At 43.9% G+C, this 16,574-nt stretch overlaps 1 protein-coding gene across 1 annotated transcript in view; it reads right to left on the minus strand.

The window, feature by feature from the left end:
- Positions 1-497: 497 nt before the first annotated feature.
- The window catches only part of LOC141332329 (leucine-rich repeat and fibronectin type-III domain-containing protein 2), a 218,063-nt gene continuing 201,986 nt past the window's right edge, over positions 498-16,574 (minus strand). The window contains exons 4-5 of the mRNA XM_073837464.1: positions 13,032-14,427; positions 498-2,477 (exon numbers count right to left, since the gene is read on the minus strand). Of these exons, the coding sequence (XP_073693565.1) occupies positions 1,511-2,477; positions 13,032-14,407 (2,343 nt within the window). The 5' untranslated portion in view covers positions 14,408-14,427 and the 3' untranslated portion in view covers positions 498-1,510. The remainder of the gene's footprint in view (positions 2,478-13,031; positions 14,428-16,574) is intronic.

The following is a 16,574-nucleotide window of genomic DNA, read 5'->3' on the forward strand; positions in this document are numbered from 1 at the left end:
GGTTAAGTGCCATCGCTCAAGGGCACAACGATGATAGAGGTGCTCTGTTTCTCCCCAGTTTATGATTCAACTTTGTGTGAAATTAAGCTTGCCACAACGATTTGGCACTAATAAAAGTTTGTACACAAAACTGTGATCCAGATCCTGTCCTAAATGTCTTTCACAGTATACTGTCTAGCATAACACTCTGACCTACATTTCAGGCTTAAGTTTTGAGGGGCTTGTTGTGAAGAGTACAAACGCAAATCACCAACACTAACAAACTAATCTTACAGAGCGAATATATCTATAATTAGAAAATTATCATTGAGGGGGCAATTACCATCAGTAAATTTAAGAAAATCATAGTATTTTATTTGGAAATTGTTTGCAAAGTATCACGTGATTATGCAAGATGGTAAATGCTCATACCATCTACTTAATGATTCTTTTTTTCATATACTATGGTACTGTGGTATTACAATGGTAACATTTCCGAACCATGGTGGTATTTACCATTTTAACTTTTTTAAAGGGGTAGACCAAGGGGACATTAAACTATCTTCTTGGTTGCAATGTATTGGTTGGGTATGTAATATGTAGTAAATATCCCTTTGCATAAATTATATGTACCTCAGACAGACTGACTAATACTTTTATGTATTAGTACTAAATTAAATTTGCATCGATGTGATCAGACAACAGCGTGCTTTCAAAATCAGAAACTAATGTGATAGATGCACTGATAAACTGAAAAAGAGGCACATAATGTCATGAAACAACACAGAAAATTAGCAGATTAAGTTTGCAGATTTGATTCTGAAAAATAAATCTTCCTGAATTTTAGATTTGTATTTCTCTTCAGTGTAAATTGTGTGTGACAGACTACACTGTATTCTTCAGTTGTTCAGGAAAAATGCTGGGGGACAATACTAGAATTAACCTAAAAAAGTGAAAATGACAACAAAAGAAAAATAACTTACAAAATGTCATTACATTTGCATTTCTTTCTTTTTTTATTTCACCTGCTAAATTTTGTAGTCCTGTCTCGTGGGAGCATTTGGTCCATTGCAATGCACATCCACTTAGCTGAAGAAAATCCTCTTGGCAAACTGCAGTGCACAGTCGGATAAATTCTCTCTTTTATTCCCCCTGCTTTTCTGAGATATCCCCACATCCCTTGTTCTTGGGTATTTATTCATATCTGCTTTAATGTTTGAAGGCAACTGGAGATATTCTTCGTCCAGCTTTCAATAAACAGGACCAGCCCTGGCCTTGGCTGATTGCCTAACTCGGACACAAACCACTGAACTTCTTTGTGATCAAATGAACAGAAGGACAATATTGACATGGAAAATCATGCATTACACAGTCATGGCCACTGCTGAGGTGTCTTTTCATTACGGCCATTTAAATCCTTCTTGACGTCATATGATGCAGCAAGTTCATATCCTTTCATCACCTGACGAGTTCAGAGAATGTTTTTTTTTTTTTTTTGTTCTTTTTTGGCAGAGCTAATCCGATTTCCCTGTCAGACTGTACTCTCCATGACCCACTCAGAGCTATCAAATGTTGCCTTATCCCCTTCTCCCTCACTCTCATCGCACTGCAGAAGCATGCCGTTGACTGAGAGACTCCTCTTAGTCCAAATGTTGCTGATGCGTCGTGGGTAGCTAAGGCAATGCGAAGCACCAAAGTCGCCCATGTCGAACGAGTGGCTGCGCTTGGGCTTGTTCTCTGATGGCAGCATTACAAGCTTCCCAAGCTTGGAATCTCCCCGGCCTAGCAGAGGCTCTTTGTCAGTGGGCGGTCTCATGCCCATCGCCATGGTCCCTGATGAAGATGGTCCTCCCGGGTCTCTTGCGGGAACCCTTAAGTCCAGAGAAGCAAATGCCCCAAGTAGGTTGTCCAGGTTTGGTCGTGCCTTAGTTGACGACTGCTTCCACCTGTTGGGCAAGGTGTTAGAATCCACATGTCGGTTGTAAGACTGGACTTTCTCACTTCCAAGGGAGTCAGCGGAGGAGGATGAAGAGGAAGAGATGCTACTCTGCAAGGAGCCACACTTAAACTCCACCACTTCATCTCGCATCACCACTACAGTCTTTGGAGTCTGCGGTGTAGGAGCACTGTTGTTAAGTCGCTGAGTGGCCTGTGGTCTCCCATTGGTCTGGGAGTATGTGTTGCTCACCGTCACCAACTTTGAAACCTGCAAGCCGCTGTTCACTTTATAGCGTACCATAAGAATGACGATAAAGACCAACAAAGTGGCTACGATCACTCCACCAATCACCAATATCATGGTTCCTCCTAAAAACTGACTGTGCAGTGACTGGCAGCGGGGGTACTCGTCACGTGTCTCAAACTGCACACATCCCACGATGTTTGTCGCAGTGAGTGTGGTTGTGGTGTCTTCCCAAATGGCCAACACGCATAGGTCATACTGCATCCCTGGCATCAGGTTGTTGACCAAGAAGGATTTGCTGATTGCCGGAATCATCCTGTGAACAAGAAGACACAGACATTAACACTGACTCTCAAAGTTCAAGAGAAGACTAATCACTAGACAGATGCAGTAGATTGAACCAACAGGTATACCACACTGAAGGTAGTTATTAAAATGCACATACTGATTGCTCATTGCTTTATTGTGGATGCTCTGTGCATTGGCAGAAAACAATCATTAATCCTTTTATTACGATGAAAACTTAATTACTTGGAAAGTACTTATTATTTCAACCTTGGAAGTTCTTTTAGATTAAATGATTTCGAAATGAGGTCTATTGTGCAGTCAATGGAGCCAGAGATAAAAAAGCAGTTGTTTTTGACTGACAGACTGACTAACTGACTCATTATTTGAAAATATACTTGACGCACATGCAAAATTCTTGTCAACACTGAATCATTAAAACAGAGAACGTATTTTTCTGAATGGTAATTAAGTAAATAGTATTTTGGAAAGAAACATTTTTTTAGGTCATTGAATTGGTTGGAAGATAGAACTGGCTTGTGATAACAAAAAAGATTTCCTTAAGGGTATTTTATGTATTACTATGCCATTTGACCTCCTAAAAAGCACCTTGACTATAGAGGGCATGTAATCACAAATGATCTTTTTTTCTGACTGCATTAGCTCATTATTATCTGAAACATTCTTTGCAGATACCTGGCTATGGATGTAGACTGACAATATTAATTAGAGTGCAATCATTTACCCAACTACCCTGCTCTGAGAAGGTTAAGTAGTTGAAAAGAAGCTATAAAAGTGTCTGAGGCTATTTTCAGAATCTGGGTAAATGGATGAAAAACTGTACAATTACATGCATATGGTGAAATCACAAACAATAATAAGAATATAAAAAAAGAATAATATATAATTGTCTCTGATGCAAAATGTTACATAAAAATAATAAGCCAAAAATGAAACCCCTTACAAACCCTTATGACTTTGAGTGGAAGATGACTGACTAAAGTAAATGACGGTTTTCCATTTTCTTTTCCATGCAGAGCAGTAAACAAATCATTTTTTTGTGTTGTATCATTCAATGAATTGCTAATCTAGTTAAATTTCACTGATCCAGTTGTAGCACTTGCCCACTGGTAGGAGAATTTTCAGTGCTAAACAATATCATCTTTGGTCTCTTTCACAACTTAAAGCTATTGCATGGATTTAGAAGACTTGGGATATAGTCCATAACTCATATGGACAACTTTTGGCAGTTCTTTTGCATTCCCAGTCGTAACTGCATGGATGGAAGACTTTCAGTTTTTCAAAGCAAATGCAGGTAAAAGGCAAGTAAATGAAAGCAAAATTTTCATTTTTGGCGTGAACGGAACAAAAAATGTAGTCTTTATTAGACAATTAATATGGTTCTTAATTGTACACCTTTCCTAAAACTAGCACAGCATAGGATTCTGTGTTTTGCGTTAGAGACATCCTTTACAACACTAAAACCAGATCTAGCAGTGAAGCCTGACACATTGTCTACAGTAAGCCTCTATGCCAGCTAGTCCATTACTCATTCATAATTGCTTTCCCATCACAGGAGAAGACGCTACATTCGGTAGTGACAGCTTTATGAGTGAGCCCAACCTTTTTTCACTCGAGCCTTAGTGATTGATTTTTTTTCTTTGTTGTTGCCAATATCCAGGTTAACACTGCTCTTCCAAGACAGGAAACAGATCTATGGATAATGCCACATGCAGTTTACCAGCATGAAGACATTAAGTAATAGAGTAATAGAGAGCACCAGAAAATTAACAGTCATATTCATTCTTAGTATATTATATGTTTTTCACAAGTTGGGGAAACGCCTCTGGGTTACGTATGTAACCCTAGTTCCCTGAAGGGAACGAGACACTGCGTTGAAATGCTTTGGGAACGCCTTCAGTGTGACCGTGCTCTGAATCACGTGTGTAATCAATCCAATGGAATCGCGTGACGTCACCGGCGTGATGACGTCACCGACCAGGAAGCTAAAAAGCAGCACTAGCTTTCGACTGAGGCAAGCGCTGCAGGGATGCTGGAAGTATGGCATCGAGACGCAGCGCCTCGTTCCCTTCAGGGAACTAGGGTTACATACGTAACCCAGAGGCGTTCCCTTCCAGGAACGTCGAGCTGCGTCAAAACGCTTTGGGAACGAGATGCCCATGCCACCACACTGAAGAAGTGTCCCTGCCTAAAATTAGGATGAGAGAACGAAGGAGCCGGGAGAGGCTTGGAAATCTAGGCCGTAAAACCTAGCGAAGGTTAGGGGCATGGACCAACCCACGGCGTCAACCCACAAATCTCCTCCAGGGAAAGTCCCGAGAAGAAAGCTTTCGAGGCAGATACTGAATGGGTAGAGTGAGCCTTGACTCCCAAAGGTGAGGGGAGATCAGAGGACTCATAGGCTACCGAGATGGCATCCACGATCCACCGACTTATGGAAGGCTTAGCAGCAGAGTGGCCTCTCCTCGGAGGGCCGTAACAGACCAAGAGTTGGTCAGCCTTCCTCCACAGGGCAGTTCTGTGGATGTATGTATATGCTCGCACTGGACACATACAATTAAGCTTCTGCTGGTCAGGCTCCCGAAAGGGAGGAGGATGAAAAGCCTGTAGTACAACAGGCGAGGTGCAACCTTGGGGACCTTGGGAAGGTATCCCGCCTTGGGATACAGAAACGCTTTGGCCATACCAGGCACAAAGTCAATAAAGGAAGGAGCCACTGAGAGGGCTTGAAGGTCACCGACCCTCTTAAGAGACGTGATGGCCAGAAGAAAGGCAGTCTTAATAGTGAGAAGGCGATCAGAGATCTCTTCTAGGGGTTCAAAGGGAGGCTTACACAAAGCCTCTAGCACCACAGCCAAGTCCCACGTAGGAACGCGAGAGCATACTGGAGGCCTCAACCTCAGCGCACCGCGGAAGCAACGTGTAACTAAGGGGTCTCTGCCCACTGAAGTGCCACCGAGAGGGGCGTTGTAAGCTGCTATGGCCGCCACGTAAACCTTCAGGGTGGAGTGGGTCAGCCCTGGGATAAGTGATTTTCAGTCCTCTGGCACGGACAGGACGAAAGTGACTACTTAAATTCTGTATTTTAAATAGGCAGTTGTTACATTTGTTGCTGCTAGATAAACACGTCTTTGTTTTCTATTTATTGACTTATTCGTTTCTATTTGCATTTTGTTGCTGCTAGAGAGTATTTGTTTGTTTCTGTTTATTTGTTTTCCTGGTGATTTCGTTCTAAATTGTAGTTTTGATTGCTCTTATTCAAATTGAAATACTGAGCCGACGGCCAAGGGAAGCTTTTGTTTGTGATATCGCTCCCTTCTTGAGCGCGTTTAAAAGTGCAAAGTGTGTTACTTTTTCGTTTCGGTTTGACCCATTTGCATACGATCCATTTGGGACTGACTCAGCCGAGTGGGCGTCCCCAGCTACTGTCACTAAAGTATTGATTGGTGGTGTATTTAACTGTGTTGTATCAGCTGATGCTGAAGCGTCAGCGGAAGCGTTCAGCCTCCTCGCGTGAAGACCGACGAGAGTAAAGACCTGCGACTTTTCCTGCGTGACTTTAACCGAGCAACGAAACCGACAACGCACTTAAGTACTCCTTTCCTTAATTCACTCTTCTTTCTGTCCTCCTCTATCATGTGTTTCCAATTCATTCCGGTGCTCTCTACACACCGCACTAACATCACACGCACACGTCGACGCAATCTTTCTAACCTGCGTCCTATCCACACCTCTTCCACTGAACCTTTCTCTTTCACGGTTGGACTCTGGAACTGTCAGTCAGCTGTCAACAAAGCTGACTTCATTTCGGCATTTTCTTTGCAATCTGGCCTGAGCATCCTAGGTTTGACTGAGATCTGGATACGTCCAGAAGACTCTGCAACCCCAGCCGCTCTATCTAATAAATTCTCCTTCTCTCACACCCCTCGTCAGACTGGAAGGGGTGGGGGTACGGGACTTCTTATTTCTAACACCTGGAAATACTCAACCCATTCTCCTCCATGCAATTATAACTCATTTGAATATCATAATCACTATAACACCTCCTATCAAACTCCATGTTGTGGTAATTTACCGCCCACCTAGTCAACTTGGCATCTTCTTAGAAGAGCTGGATGGGCTGCTGTCCTCTTTTCCAGAGGACAACATTCATCTGCTGCAGACTTCCATTCACTCCTTGCTTCATTTGACCTAAAATGCATTATCACTGCATACACTCATAAATCCGGCAACCAACTTGATCTCATTTACACACGAAATTGTATTTCAGACAACATTGTGGTCAAACCCCTACACATCTCTGACCACTTCTTCATTACACTTAACCTACATCTTGCTACTTGTGCACCCCCAACACCTCTACCTGTTACTTTTAGACGAAATCTACGCTCTCTCTCACCCTCCCACCTTTCTTCCTCAGTATCCTCCTCCCTTCCCTCTCCAACCCACTTCTCAACCCTGGATACTAATGCAGCAACCGACACCTTATGCTCCACTCTTACCTCTTGTCTAGATGATATATGCCCTCTCTCCTCCAGGCCAGCACGAGCTGCTCCGACAAACCCTTGGATATCCGATGTTCTTTGTGAGCATCGGTCCAAACTTAGGGCAGCCAAGAGAAAATGGCACAAATCTAAAGAAGCCATCAGATCTAAGTATGTATCGGTCTCTGCTTTCAACTTTCTCTACCCAAGTACATACTGCCAAATCTTCATACTTCCACAACAAGATCAACAATGCTCCGGATGCACACAACCTTTTCAAAACTTTTAATTCACTGCTCTGTCCCCCTCCACCACCTCCCACCACTTCTATAACAGCTGATGATTTCGCCACATTCTTTACAGACAAAACTACATCTATCAGTAATAACTTCTCAGCTCCACACATACAGGAATTAAAATTGACCACACTCATGGCTGGAACTCCCCTCTTCTCCTTCTGTCCTTACTCGGAGGCAGAAGTAACCAAACTTCTCCTCTCCAGCCATCCAACAACATGCCCTTTAGAGGATCCCCTCACACCTTCTCCAAGCAATTTCTCCTACAATCCTACCGGTGATCACACACATCATCAACTCATCTCTTCTCACAGGCACTTTCCCCACTACATTTAAGCAGGCCCGGCTAACCCCACTGCTCAAAAAACCTACACTTAACACTTCACTCATTGACAACTACAGACCTGTCTCTCTCCTTCCATTCATAGCAAAAACACTGGAACGAGCTGTTTTCAACCAGCTATCTTTATTCCTCTCACAGAACAATCTACTGGATGCTAACCAGTCAGGGTTCAGGAGTGGCCATTCAACTGAGACTGCGCTACTGTCTGTCACTGAAGCGTTGCGGACTGCAAAAGCTGATTCCAAATCATCAGTACTCATTTTGCTAGACCTATCTGCAGCCTTTGACACGGTGAATCACCAGATCCTCCTGTCCACCCTCTCATCGCTGGGCATCACAGGGACTTCACTTCACTGGTTCAAATCCTACCTCTCTGGTAGATCTTTCAGAGTGGCCTGGGGAGGGGAGATATCTAAAACTCATCAACTGGTCACTGGGGTTCCTCAGGGATCAGTTCTTGGACCCCTCCTCTCCATATACACTACATCTCTGGGCCCCATCGTACAGGCACATGGCTTCTCCTACCATTGCTATGCTGATGACACACAGCTCTATCTTTCATTCAAACCAGATGATACATCAGTAGCTGCACGGATCTCAGGCTGTCTGGCATATATCTATGCATGGATGAAGGAAAACCATCTACAGCTCAATCTTGCAAAGACTGAGCTCCTTGTCTTTCCTGCCACTCCAACTCTACAGCATGACTTCTCCATCCAGTTAGGTTCATCAACAATTACCCCATCGACTTCAGCCAGAAATCTGGGTGTAATCTTTGACAACCCATTGACTTTTAAAGACCACATAGCTAAAACTTCTCGATCTTGCAGGTTTGCATTGCACAACATCAGAAAGATTAGGCCCTTCCTAACAGAGCATGCTGCACAACACCTCGTCCAGGCCCTGGTCATTTCCAGGCTGGACTACTGCAATGCTCTTTTAGCCGGTCTTCCAGCATGTACAATCAGACCTCTACAAATGATTCAGAATGCAGCAGCACGTCTGGTCTTCAATGAGCCCAAAAAGGCCCATGTCACACCTCTCTTTATATCCCTGCACTGGCTAATGGTTACAGCCCGCATCAAAATCAAGACACTGATGCTGGCCTATAGGACAGCCACCGGCTCATCACCTGCCTACCTCCATTCACTACTTCGTATCTACACTCCCTCCAGAAGTCTGAGATCCTCTAGTGAAAGATCATTGTACCACCATAGAGAGGCATGAAATCAATTTCCAGAACATTCTTGTTCAACGTTTCGACACTATTTGACTCAATAATATAAAAAAAAAAAAAAAAAAAAAAAACTTTGTTCTCCTCTCTTTCTTTAACTTCCCTTTCTGGCCTGTACTAATCTAACAACGCCTAATATATGGTATTTTTGAACACTTCCTATGTTGATCTGCCTCCTTAGGATGAATCACTTGTTGTATTCCCAATTTGTAAGTCGCTTTGGATAAAAGAGTCTAAATAAATAAATGTAAATGTAACCCAGCGGAGAGGCGGGCCTGTAAGAACTCCAGCACTGTACCAATTGGGCAGTTAACTGGGTCAAACTGGCGGTCTCCGCACCAAGACGTGAAGAGTCTCCACTTCAAGGCGTACAGTTTCCTCGTGGAGGGAGCTCTGGACTGGAGAATGGTCTCAACAACCTCATTTGAGAGACCGGAAGCTATGAACTGTGCCCCCTCAGGGGCCACACCCACAACTTCCAAATCTCCGGGCGGGGGTGGAGAATACCGCCCCCCGCCTGTGAGAGGAGGTCCGTCCTGACAGGAATCTCCCACGGGGAGCCGATACGGCGACACGGAGCTCCCTGCACCGGGCCCTGAGTCAAGAACCAAGGTTTTGATCATGCGAAGCGGGTTTCCCCTTGGGGAGAACCACTTGGTTTTGAGCCACCACTGAAGGGGTCTCATGTACAGCAGGCCTAAAGGAATCACGTTGGACGCAGCTGCCATCAGACCCAGCAGTTTCTGGAACCTCTTTACAGTGAGTGACCAGCCTTCTTTCACTCTCGCGACCTCGGTGAGGATCGAATCGACACGAGCAGGAGACAAACGTGCCCGCATCGTGGATGAATCCCACACTACGCCTAGATAAGTGGTCCTCTAAACTGGAGAAAGTACACTTTTCTTGGCATTTAGTCTTAACCCTAGCACTTTCATGTGTGACAGAACAACATCTCGATGTTGAACCGCCATCTGCTGAGACTGGGCTAAAATCAGCCAGTCGTCGATATAGTTTAGTATGCGGATGCCCTGGAGTCGCAGAGGAGCTGGAACTGCATCCACACACTTTGTGAAAGTGCGGGGTGAGAGTGCAAGGCCGAAAGGAAGAAAACCGATATTGGTATGCTTCGCCCCCGAAAGCAAACCTCAGGAACCTCCTGAGATGAGGAAGGATGGAGACATGAAAGTAGGCGTCCTTCAGATCTATCGTCACAAACCAGTCCTCAGACCTGATCTGTGACACCACCTGTTTGATCGTAAGCATACGGAATTTGAGGCGCATGACTGTACGGTTCAGCAAGTGAAGATCTAAAAGGGGCCTGAGGCCCCCATCCTTCTTGGGAACAATGAAGTACCGGCTGTAGAACCCGGACTCTCGATCGTGGGGAGGGACCACCTCGATGGCTTCCTTCCTCAGGAGAGTATCTACTTCCTGTTCCATAACCAGAGCCTGCTCGGGGCCCACAAGAGTGGGAAAAACTCCGCTGAAGCTGGGAGGAGGAGCACCAAATTGAATGCGGTAGGCCTTTTCTACAGTCTGCAGGACCCATTGAGACACATTTGGCAGAAGTTTCCACACTGCCAAAGAGTCAACTAAGGGAATCAGCCTCTCGAGGCTGACCTCTGATGTTAGAGGAACAACTAACTCAGGGTCCTGAAGCGGGGGCCCGGCAGGAACGCACCCAGTTAGATGTTCGAGAGACCTCCGTGGAGGTCGCGAGCCTCCTGGTACCGTTACAATAACGGGCGGTGACTGAGAGATATGCTCGCTGGGGACCGCTGCGCCCTGAAACACCAGGGGTGGCAGGGTTGGCCGAGTGGTCCCCTGAGGACACTGAGGAGAGACAGGCACCGTATAATGATGTGTTAACCGCTCTTCCCCAGAGGGGGCTGTCCTCACTAGCCCTGGGACGCAACCGTCAGGGCTTCTTGGCCGAGCCCTTCCTAGCCTGCAAGACCACCCTCAGGTCAGTCTTGGGCTTGGAAGAACTCGGCCTAGAGCGTCGCCGCGGCCTGTGCTCCCCCCAGTGGTAGGGACCACGGGCCGCTCTGTTTTTGGGTCTCCCTGTAGGAGGAGCTGGTATGCAGGGAGGGCTGCTGACACTCAGCAGCCCCCTGAGCTGGAGCACGGCGAGGGAGGAACCGCTGAAACGCCACGGCCGCTTGACGTTGTGCCTCCTGGTGTCTGTCGACGACTGAATCAACAGCGTCACTGAACAGACCCGAAGGCACGAGCGGGGCATCCATGAGGAAGACCCTGTCCTTCTTTTTTATGCTGGACAGGGTCAACCAAAGGTGTCTCTCCGCAGTCACCATAACGAATAACCACCTCTAATAGCTCCTCATACTGGGGAGAATGAGGGGGTGAATCCTCATCGGCGCCCTCTACATCCACCTCCTCGGAGGAAGACAAGAGAAGCGCCGTGCCCTCTTCCCAGGGGGAAGAAACCGCAGAGAGCGGGCGGTGGATCTGGCAGGTGAGGCAGAAGATAGGGACTGGCCCGTTTCCATACCCTCTGACAGATCCAATTGCGATCCCCACGAGTGCAATTGCCGCTCCGCCTCGGCGGAAGCGGGACCAGACCCGCGAGGAACTCTGGTGAAGGCTCCCTCCTCGAAGAGAGCATTCTGGGATTGGAGCACACGCAGAGGCATGCGTTCGCAGTGCGGGCAACGAGCCCCCTCGAGGGCTGACAATACATACATACAGACCATACAGACAATACACAAGCCGTGTGTGTGTTCACTCGTAATGAAACGAGTGCACGGAGGAACACACGGCTTGTGGTGTTGCTGCTTATGTTCACCCTTTCTAAACATTGTTTGACACACACAGACAAACAATCACTCTCTGAATAAAAGTTGTGCAATTGTGCATGAGAAAAGGAGAGTGACTGCACATAGAGCGCTTGCTGAATGGCACAAAGCTAGCGCTGTTCTCACCGAACATGCTTTTAAGCTTCCTGGTCGGTGACGTCACGCGATTCCATTGGATTGATTACACACGTGATTCAGAGCGCGGTCACGCTGAAGGCGTTCCCAGAGCGTTTTGACGCAGCTCGACATTCCTGGAAGGGATCTACATAGACTAATGCATGTGCACAACCTTTCATATTTAGGCAGTTTGATAGGGGAATCCATCACTTTGATTATAAACTGCTGTAGATCATATAGATATAAAGAAGTAAAGTAAGAGAACTGAGCTGAAATTAAAATCAAAAGAATAAAGCATACTATAAAAGCTTCTGTTGCCTCAGGCTTGTAATGGTGATGATCATGATGGTTGTATTATGCAAAGAAAAAAGCCTAAAGGTTATGGGGGTTTCTACACATTCTTTTTTTCACACAGAAAAAATGTTGCATTTGATTAAAAGATGGTTAAATCAATCTTTCGAAAAGGTAATAGAGATTCATTTAAATAAAAATGACTTTGGCACCACTGTGCCTTTCGACTTTTATTTAGTGTCTTTATATATATATATATAAGGTAACTATTTGGGTTAAGGTTGCATTTAGGGGTAGGTTCAGGGTTAGTACCTAGTTATGACCCAGTTATTGTAATTGGTGTAGTAAGTACATAGGACGTACACATGGAACAGGACTGTAAAATAAAGTATTACAAATATTTTTGTAGAAAAAGTAGAAAAAAAAAGTTTTAAAGAAATGTATTTATTTTATTATTTATTTACTTTTTTAAATTTTATAATTAATTAATCTGTTAGTTAGCTACCCAAAAAATCCACAGACAAGGAGGAATGTGTATTATCAAATGCTGTTTTTTGAGTTTTAGACATACATAATTTGTAGGTAATTGATTCAGTAAAGGTTAAGTAAGTCATTATTGTCTTAGCTATAACACAGGACACCATTAACACATTTAAGATAGGCCTATATATGCATGTAACTGGTTGATTTAAAAGATGCAAAAACAATGTCTAACATAATTCTTAGCATAAGTGAGTCACCTTTTAAATATCACTATATTTACTATCTTCAGTGTTAACCTATTAAACATTATCTGCTTAAATGAACTGAATTTAATTAACTTACTAGACTGAATTGAGTTAAAAAATACATAATTTATCTTTAAATCCAATCTAATGATACTTTCCACAAATATTTAGAGAGAAACTAAAGGGCAGGTGAAGTACATGCCTAATTAGTGTGTAGTTGGGTGGTTTAAAGGAAAAGAAACCTGAAATACTTACCTATAAATCAGGACATCATCCTCTGAACAGTTGTATTGGAGCTGGTACATTTTGACTTTGGGTGCCACTTTGCTTACTGTCCACTTTATCAGAGCAGAGACTGCAGTGACCTCTGACACTGACACTACCTGTTCTGGTTGAGCTTTGGTCTCCCCTTTACTGGTTTTAGTGGAGCTGGTGATGTCAGATAGTCTGGACTTGGGCTGAGATGTGCGGTTAGTTCCATTGCTTAGGTGGGGGAGCTGGATGATGGAGAGCTCAATTGAGGCTGTTGATTCTCCTGCTGCATTTGCAGCAATGCAAGTAAATGTCCCATAATCCTTAGAGGTGGTGACCATAATGTCTAAAGTACCATTTTCATACACTGTAGCCCTGGATGAGTTACTAATTAGTCGGTCATCTGGAGCAACCCAGTGTATAAGAGGCATAGGGTCACCCACGGCCTTGCAGCGTAAACTGGCCGTCTGTCCTTCCAGGACCAAAAGCTTATGTGTATGTTGGGTAATTAACGGTGGTTCACAGATAAACTCTTCCTCTCGAACATACCAGAAGTAGCGACCTTTTAGACTAGGAGGAGAGGCGCATGTTTCCATATCGTCCTCCCGCTCTAGACGCCGCAACCAAAGAATCTCACAGTTACAGTGAAGAGGATTCCCACCAAAGCTGAGAGACAAGACCGGGGCAAATGGTGTGCTAAGAACGCTGCTGCTCTGCGACCTAGCAAAGATAGGATCGGGCGGAAGCTTCTGGAGGCGGTTTGATGTCAGATCCAGTCTCGCCAGCTTTTCAAGATCAGTAAAAGTGCCCTCAGCAATGTGGTTGATGAGGTTGTGGTCCAGACTCAGCTGGTGTAGGTTGAGCATTTTGCGAATGGCCTCCCAGGGTATGCCTCGCAGGTTGTTGTAGGAGAGGTCTAGGTCCTCCAAGGTGAGCAGCAGGTCATCGAAAGCTTCTTTGGAGATACGAGTCAGTTGATTGTTGTTTAGGATGAGATGTTGTAAGTTCACTAAGCCTCGCAAGACATCTGGGCCTAGCTCTGTCAACCGGTTACTGTCCAGGTGCAACGAACGCAGGGTTTCAAGATCCACAAAGGAGAAGGGTTGAATGAAGCTGATGGTGTTTCGTGACAGTGTGAGGTCCACAAGGCCTGTCATGTTGGTGAAGTCCTGCTGGGTAATTTTGATAATGTAGTTTCCTCCCAGACGCAACTCCACGGTTCTTCTGTCAATGTCAGAGGGCACAAACAACAGACCTTTGGATGGGCACAGTGTGCCTAAGGATTCTGATAGGTTCTGACAGACACAATATTTAGGGCAAGCGGTGGTCATCATCACTGCGCTTCCCAGGAGAAGGAGGCTGCAGAGCACTTTGGCCATTGTAAATCACAAGCAGGGACCTGGATAGACAACAAGAAAAATAATGGTCAGTCTTTTTCAGCCATACAAACAATAATTGATTTATTACCTCTGCAAGAGCTATTGATAAAAATAGACCTCCTTAGGAGCAATTTTAGCCCTCATTATGAAGCAACTTAGGTTCAGATTAGGTGTTTAGAGGCTTTTTTTTTTTTTTTTTTACAATCCTCATAAGTTTGTCAGAGCATTGAGAAGATACTGAGGTACAAAATATGTTTTATAGTTGCCGGAAGCAAGAGCGTTTGACGCTATGTCCGTATGTGAATTCCTCAGTAGGCTCCATATCTCTGACACAGAGAGAACGGATGACTGCGCTTGCCCTCAGACGACAGCTCATAATTCCTGTAGACATTTGTATCATCAATTCCAAATATACTCAAAACTTAAATCAATTTTAATCAGCCCATTGCCAGACTGATTCTCTAATGGTAGGGCAGAGCTGGTGGAACTGTTTTAGGTGTCTGTGAGAAGGAGAAGGGGTTATTTTCATTTCCAGGCAAGAATTAAAGGATAATAATTCTCCCAGCTGGCAGCACTCATACAATAAATCATCATTGCTTCATCGATACCTTAAATTTATATCTTCTAAGATTCCTATAAACCCCAGTCCACAGAGTTCTGGATTCTCAAATTATGAGCAACAGCTTATGAGTTTTCAAGCACATCTTGTTTGCTAGCCTCAATTTCATTGCATATATCAATATAGTGATATATGCAGATCTGAGTATTTGTAGAAAACAGGGAGTTGGGTGACTGACACTGGAAACTAGACTGCAGCTCATCGTAGAAAATCAGCAAGATTTTTATGAAGCGTAATATTGTGATTACCCTAACCATGTAATCAAAACTGTCTGCAACAAAACAAATAAATTGTTGCATACAGTGAAAGGATATTTTATTGGCAATTTGACTGACATGCAATCAGCTTTTGGTAATGCCAGATATTTATGCCAGGCCTGCATTTTGCTAGAAAGCAAATAGCAGATTTACCATAACATGTCAAGCAATTTTCCCTCTCATCTACTACATAAACCAGAAGACTACTAGCACATTAACTAACAATGACGTCTTGTTTTAAATTTGCCTTTTAGGAAAGGCAATATTTAAAACTCTACAAAATTATTGATATGTGAAAAGAACCATGGAGGAAATTTTCAAGTAAACTGAAAATGTGATGCACCTAATTTTCTAGTCTATAATAATTTCACGCTGAAAGAACATATTTTCTTTACTTCCCTTCTGAACATGTTCCCCAACTATCAATAACTCATTCTCATCATTTCATTCTCAGGAAATCAGATTTGTACAATTTTATGAAAGAGCAACAATGTGTCGTGTGTTGATAACAACACATACAATCCGCCCTGCTCATGTACTGAACCCATTTCCCCTTTTGCTCCCTCCAATTTCCTTTCTATCTCTATTTTCTTGTACAATAAATTTAAAAAGGCCATAAATAAACAACAGAATAAATGTGCACAAGAATGAAAAATACAAAGAATACCTAGTGGCCTAGCATGTCCAAACGGTGAAGAAGAACGCAAACTTCATCTTAATACAGGGAAGTGGAAGAATGTTTAACCATAGGCATTTGCAGCATTTCATTAGTGCTATGTTGGTTGGAATTTATGACCACCCCATATTCGATCAACTGAAATATACCCTCTGCAGAATAAAACTTCATTTCAATGTTCATTCAGGACTCACACTGCATAGCATTGTGTAAAGTTATAAGAAGTGTGCTTGGGACAAGGGGATATTTGTCATTTTTGACAGCTGAAACCTGATTAGGCTGAATACAGCAGAAGCTTGCCCTTTAGCAGGCCTGAATTTCTGAGGTAAGTTTCCTGCATTACCAATTCTCTCATAACTGCTTGTCAAGCCTCATCTTTATTCATTCCTTTTTCAGTGTGCTAATGTGCAGCCATCAAACACATATATAACAATTGCTGAGAAACTCAACCGTCAAGAACATTGCACATATCTGCATTTCATCCAAATCAGACGGAAAAGGACAGAATAGCGGAGTGGAAAGGAATTTGCTTCACTTCAATAAAATGAGCCAAACATCTTAGCTCATTTGTTGGAGGGAGTGTTTAAATGAGCTTAGCCTGGTCACTGCTAACTT

This window comes from Garra rufa, chromosome 3 (genome assembly GCF_049309525.1).
Source record: "Garra rufa chromosome 3, GarRuf1.0, whole genome shotgun sequence".
In the NCBI taxonomy this organism is placed as follows: Eukaryota; Metazoa; Chordata; class Actinopteri; order Cypriniformes; family Cyprinidae; genus Garra; species Garra rufa.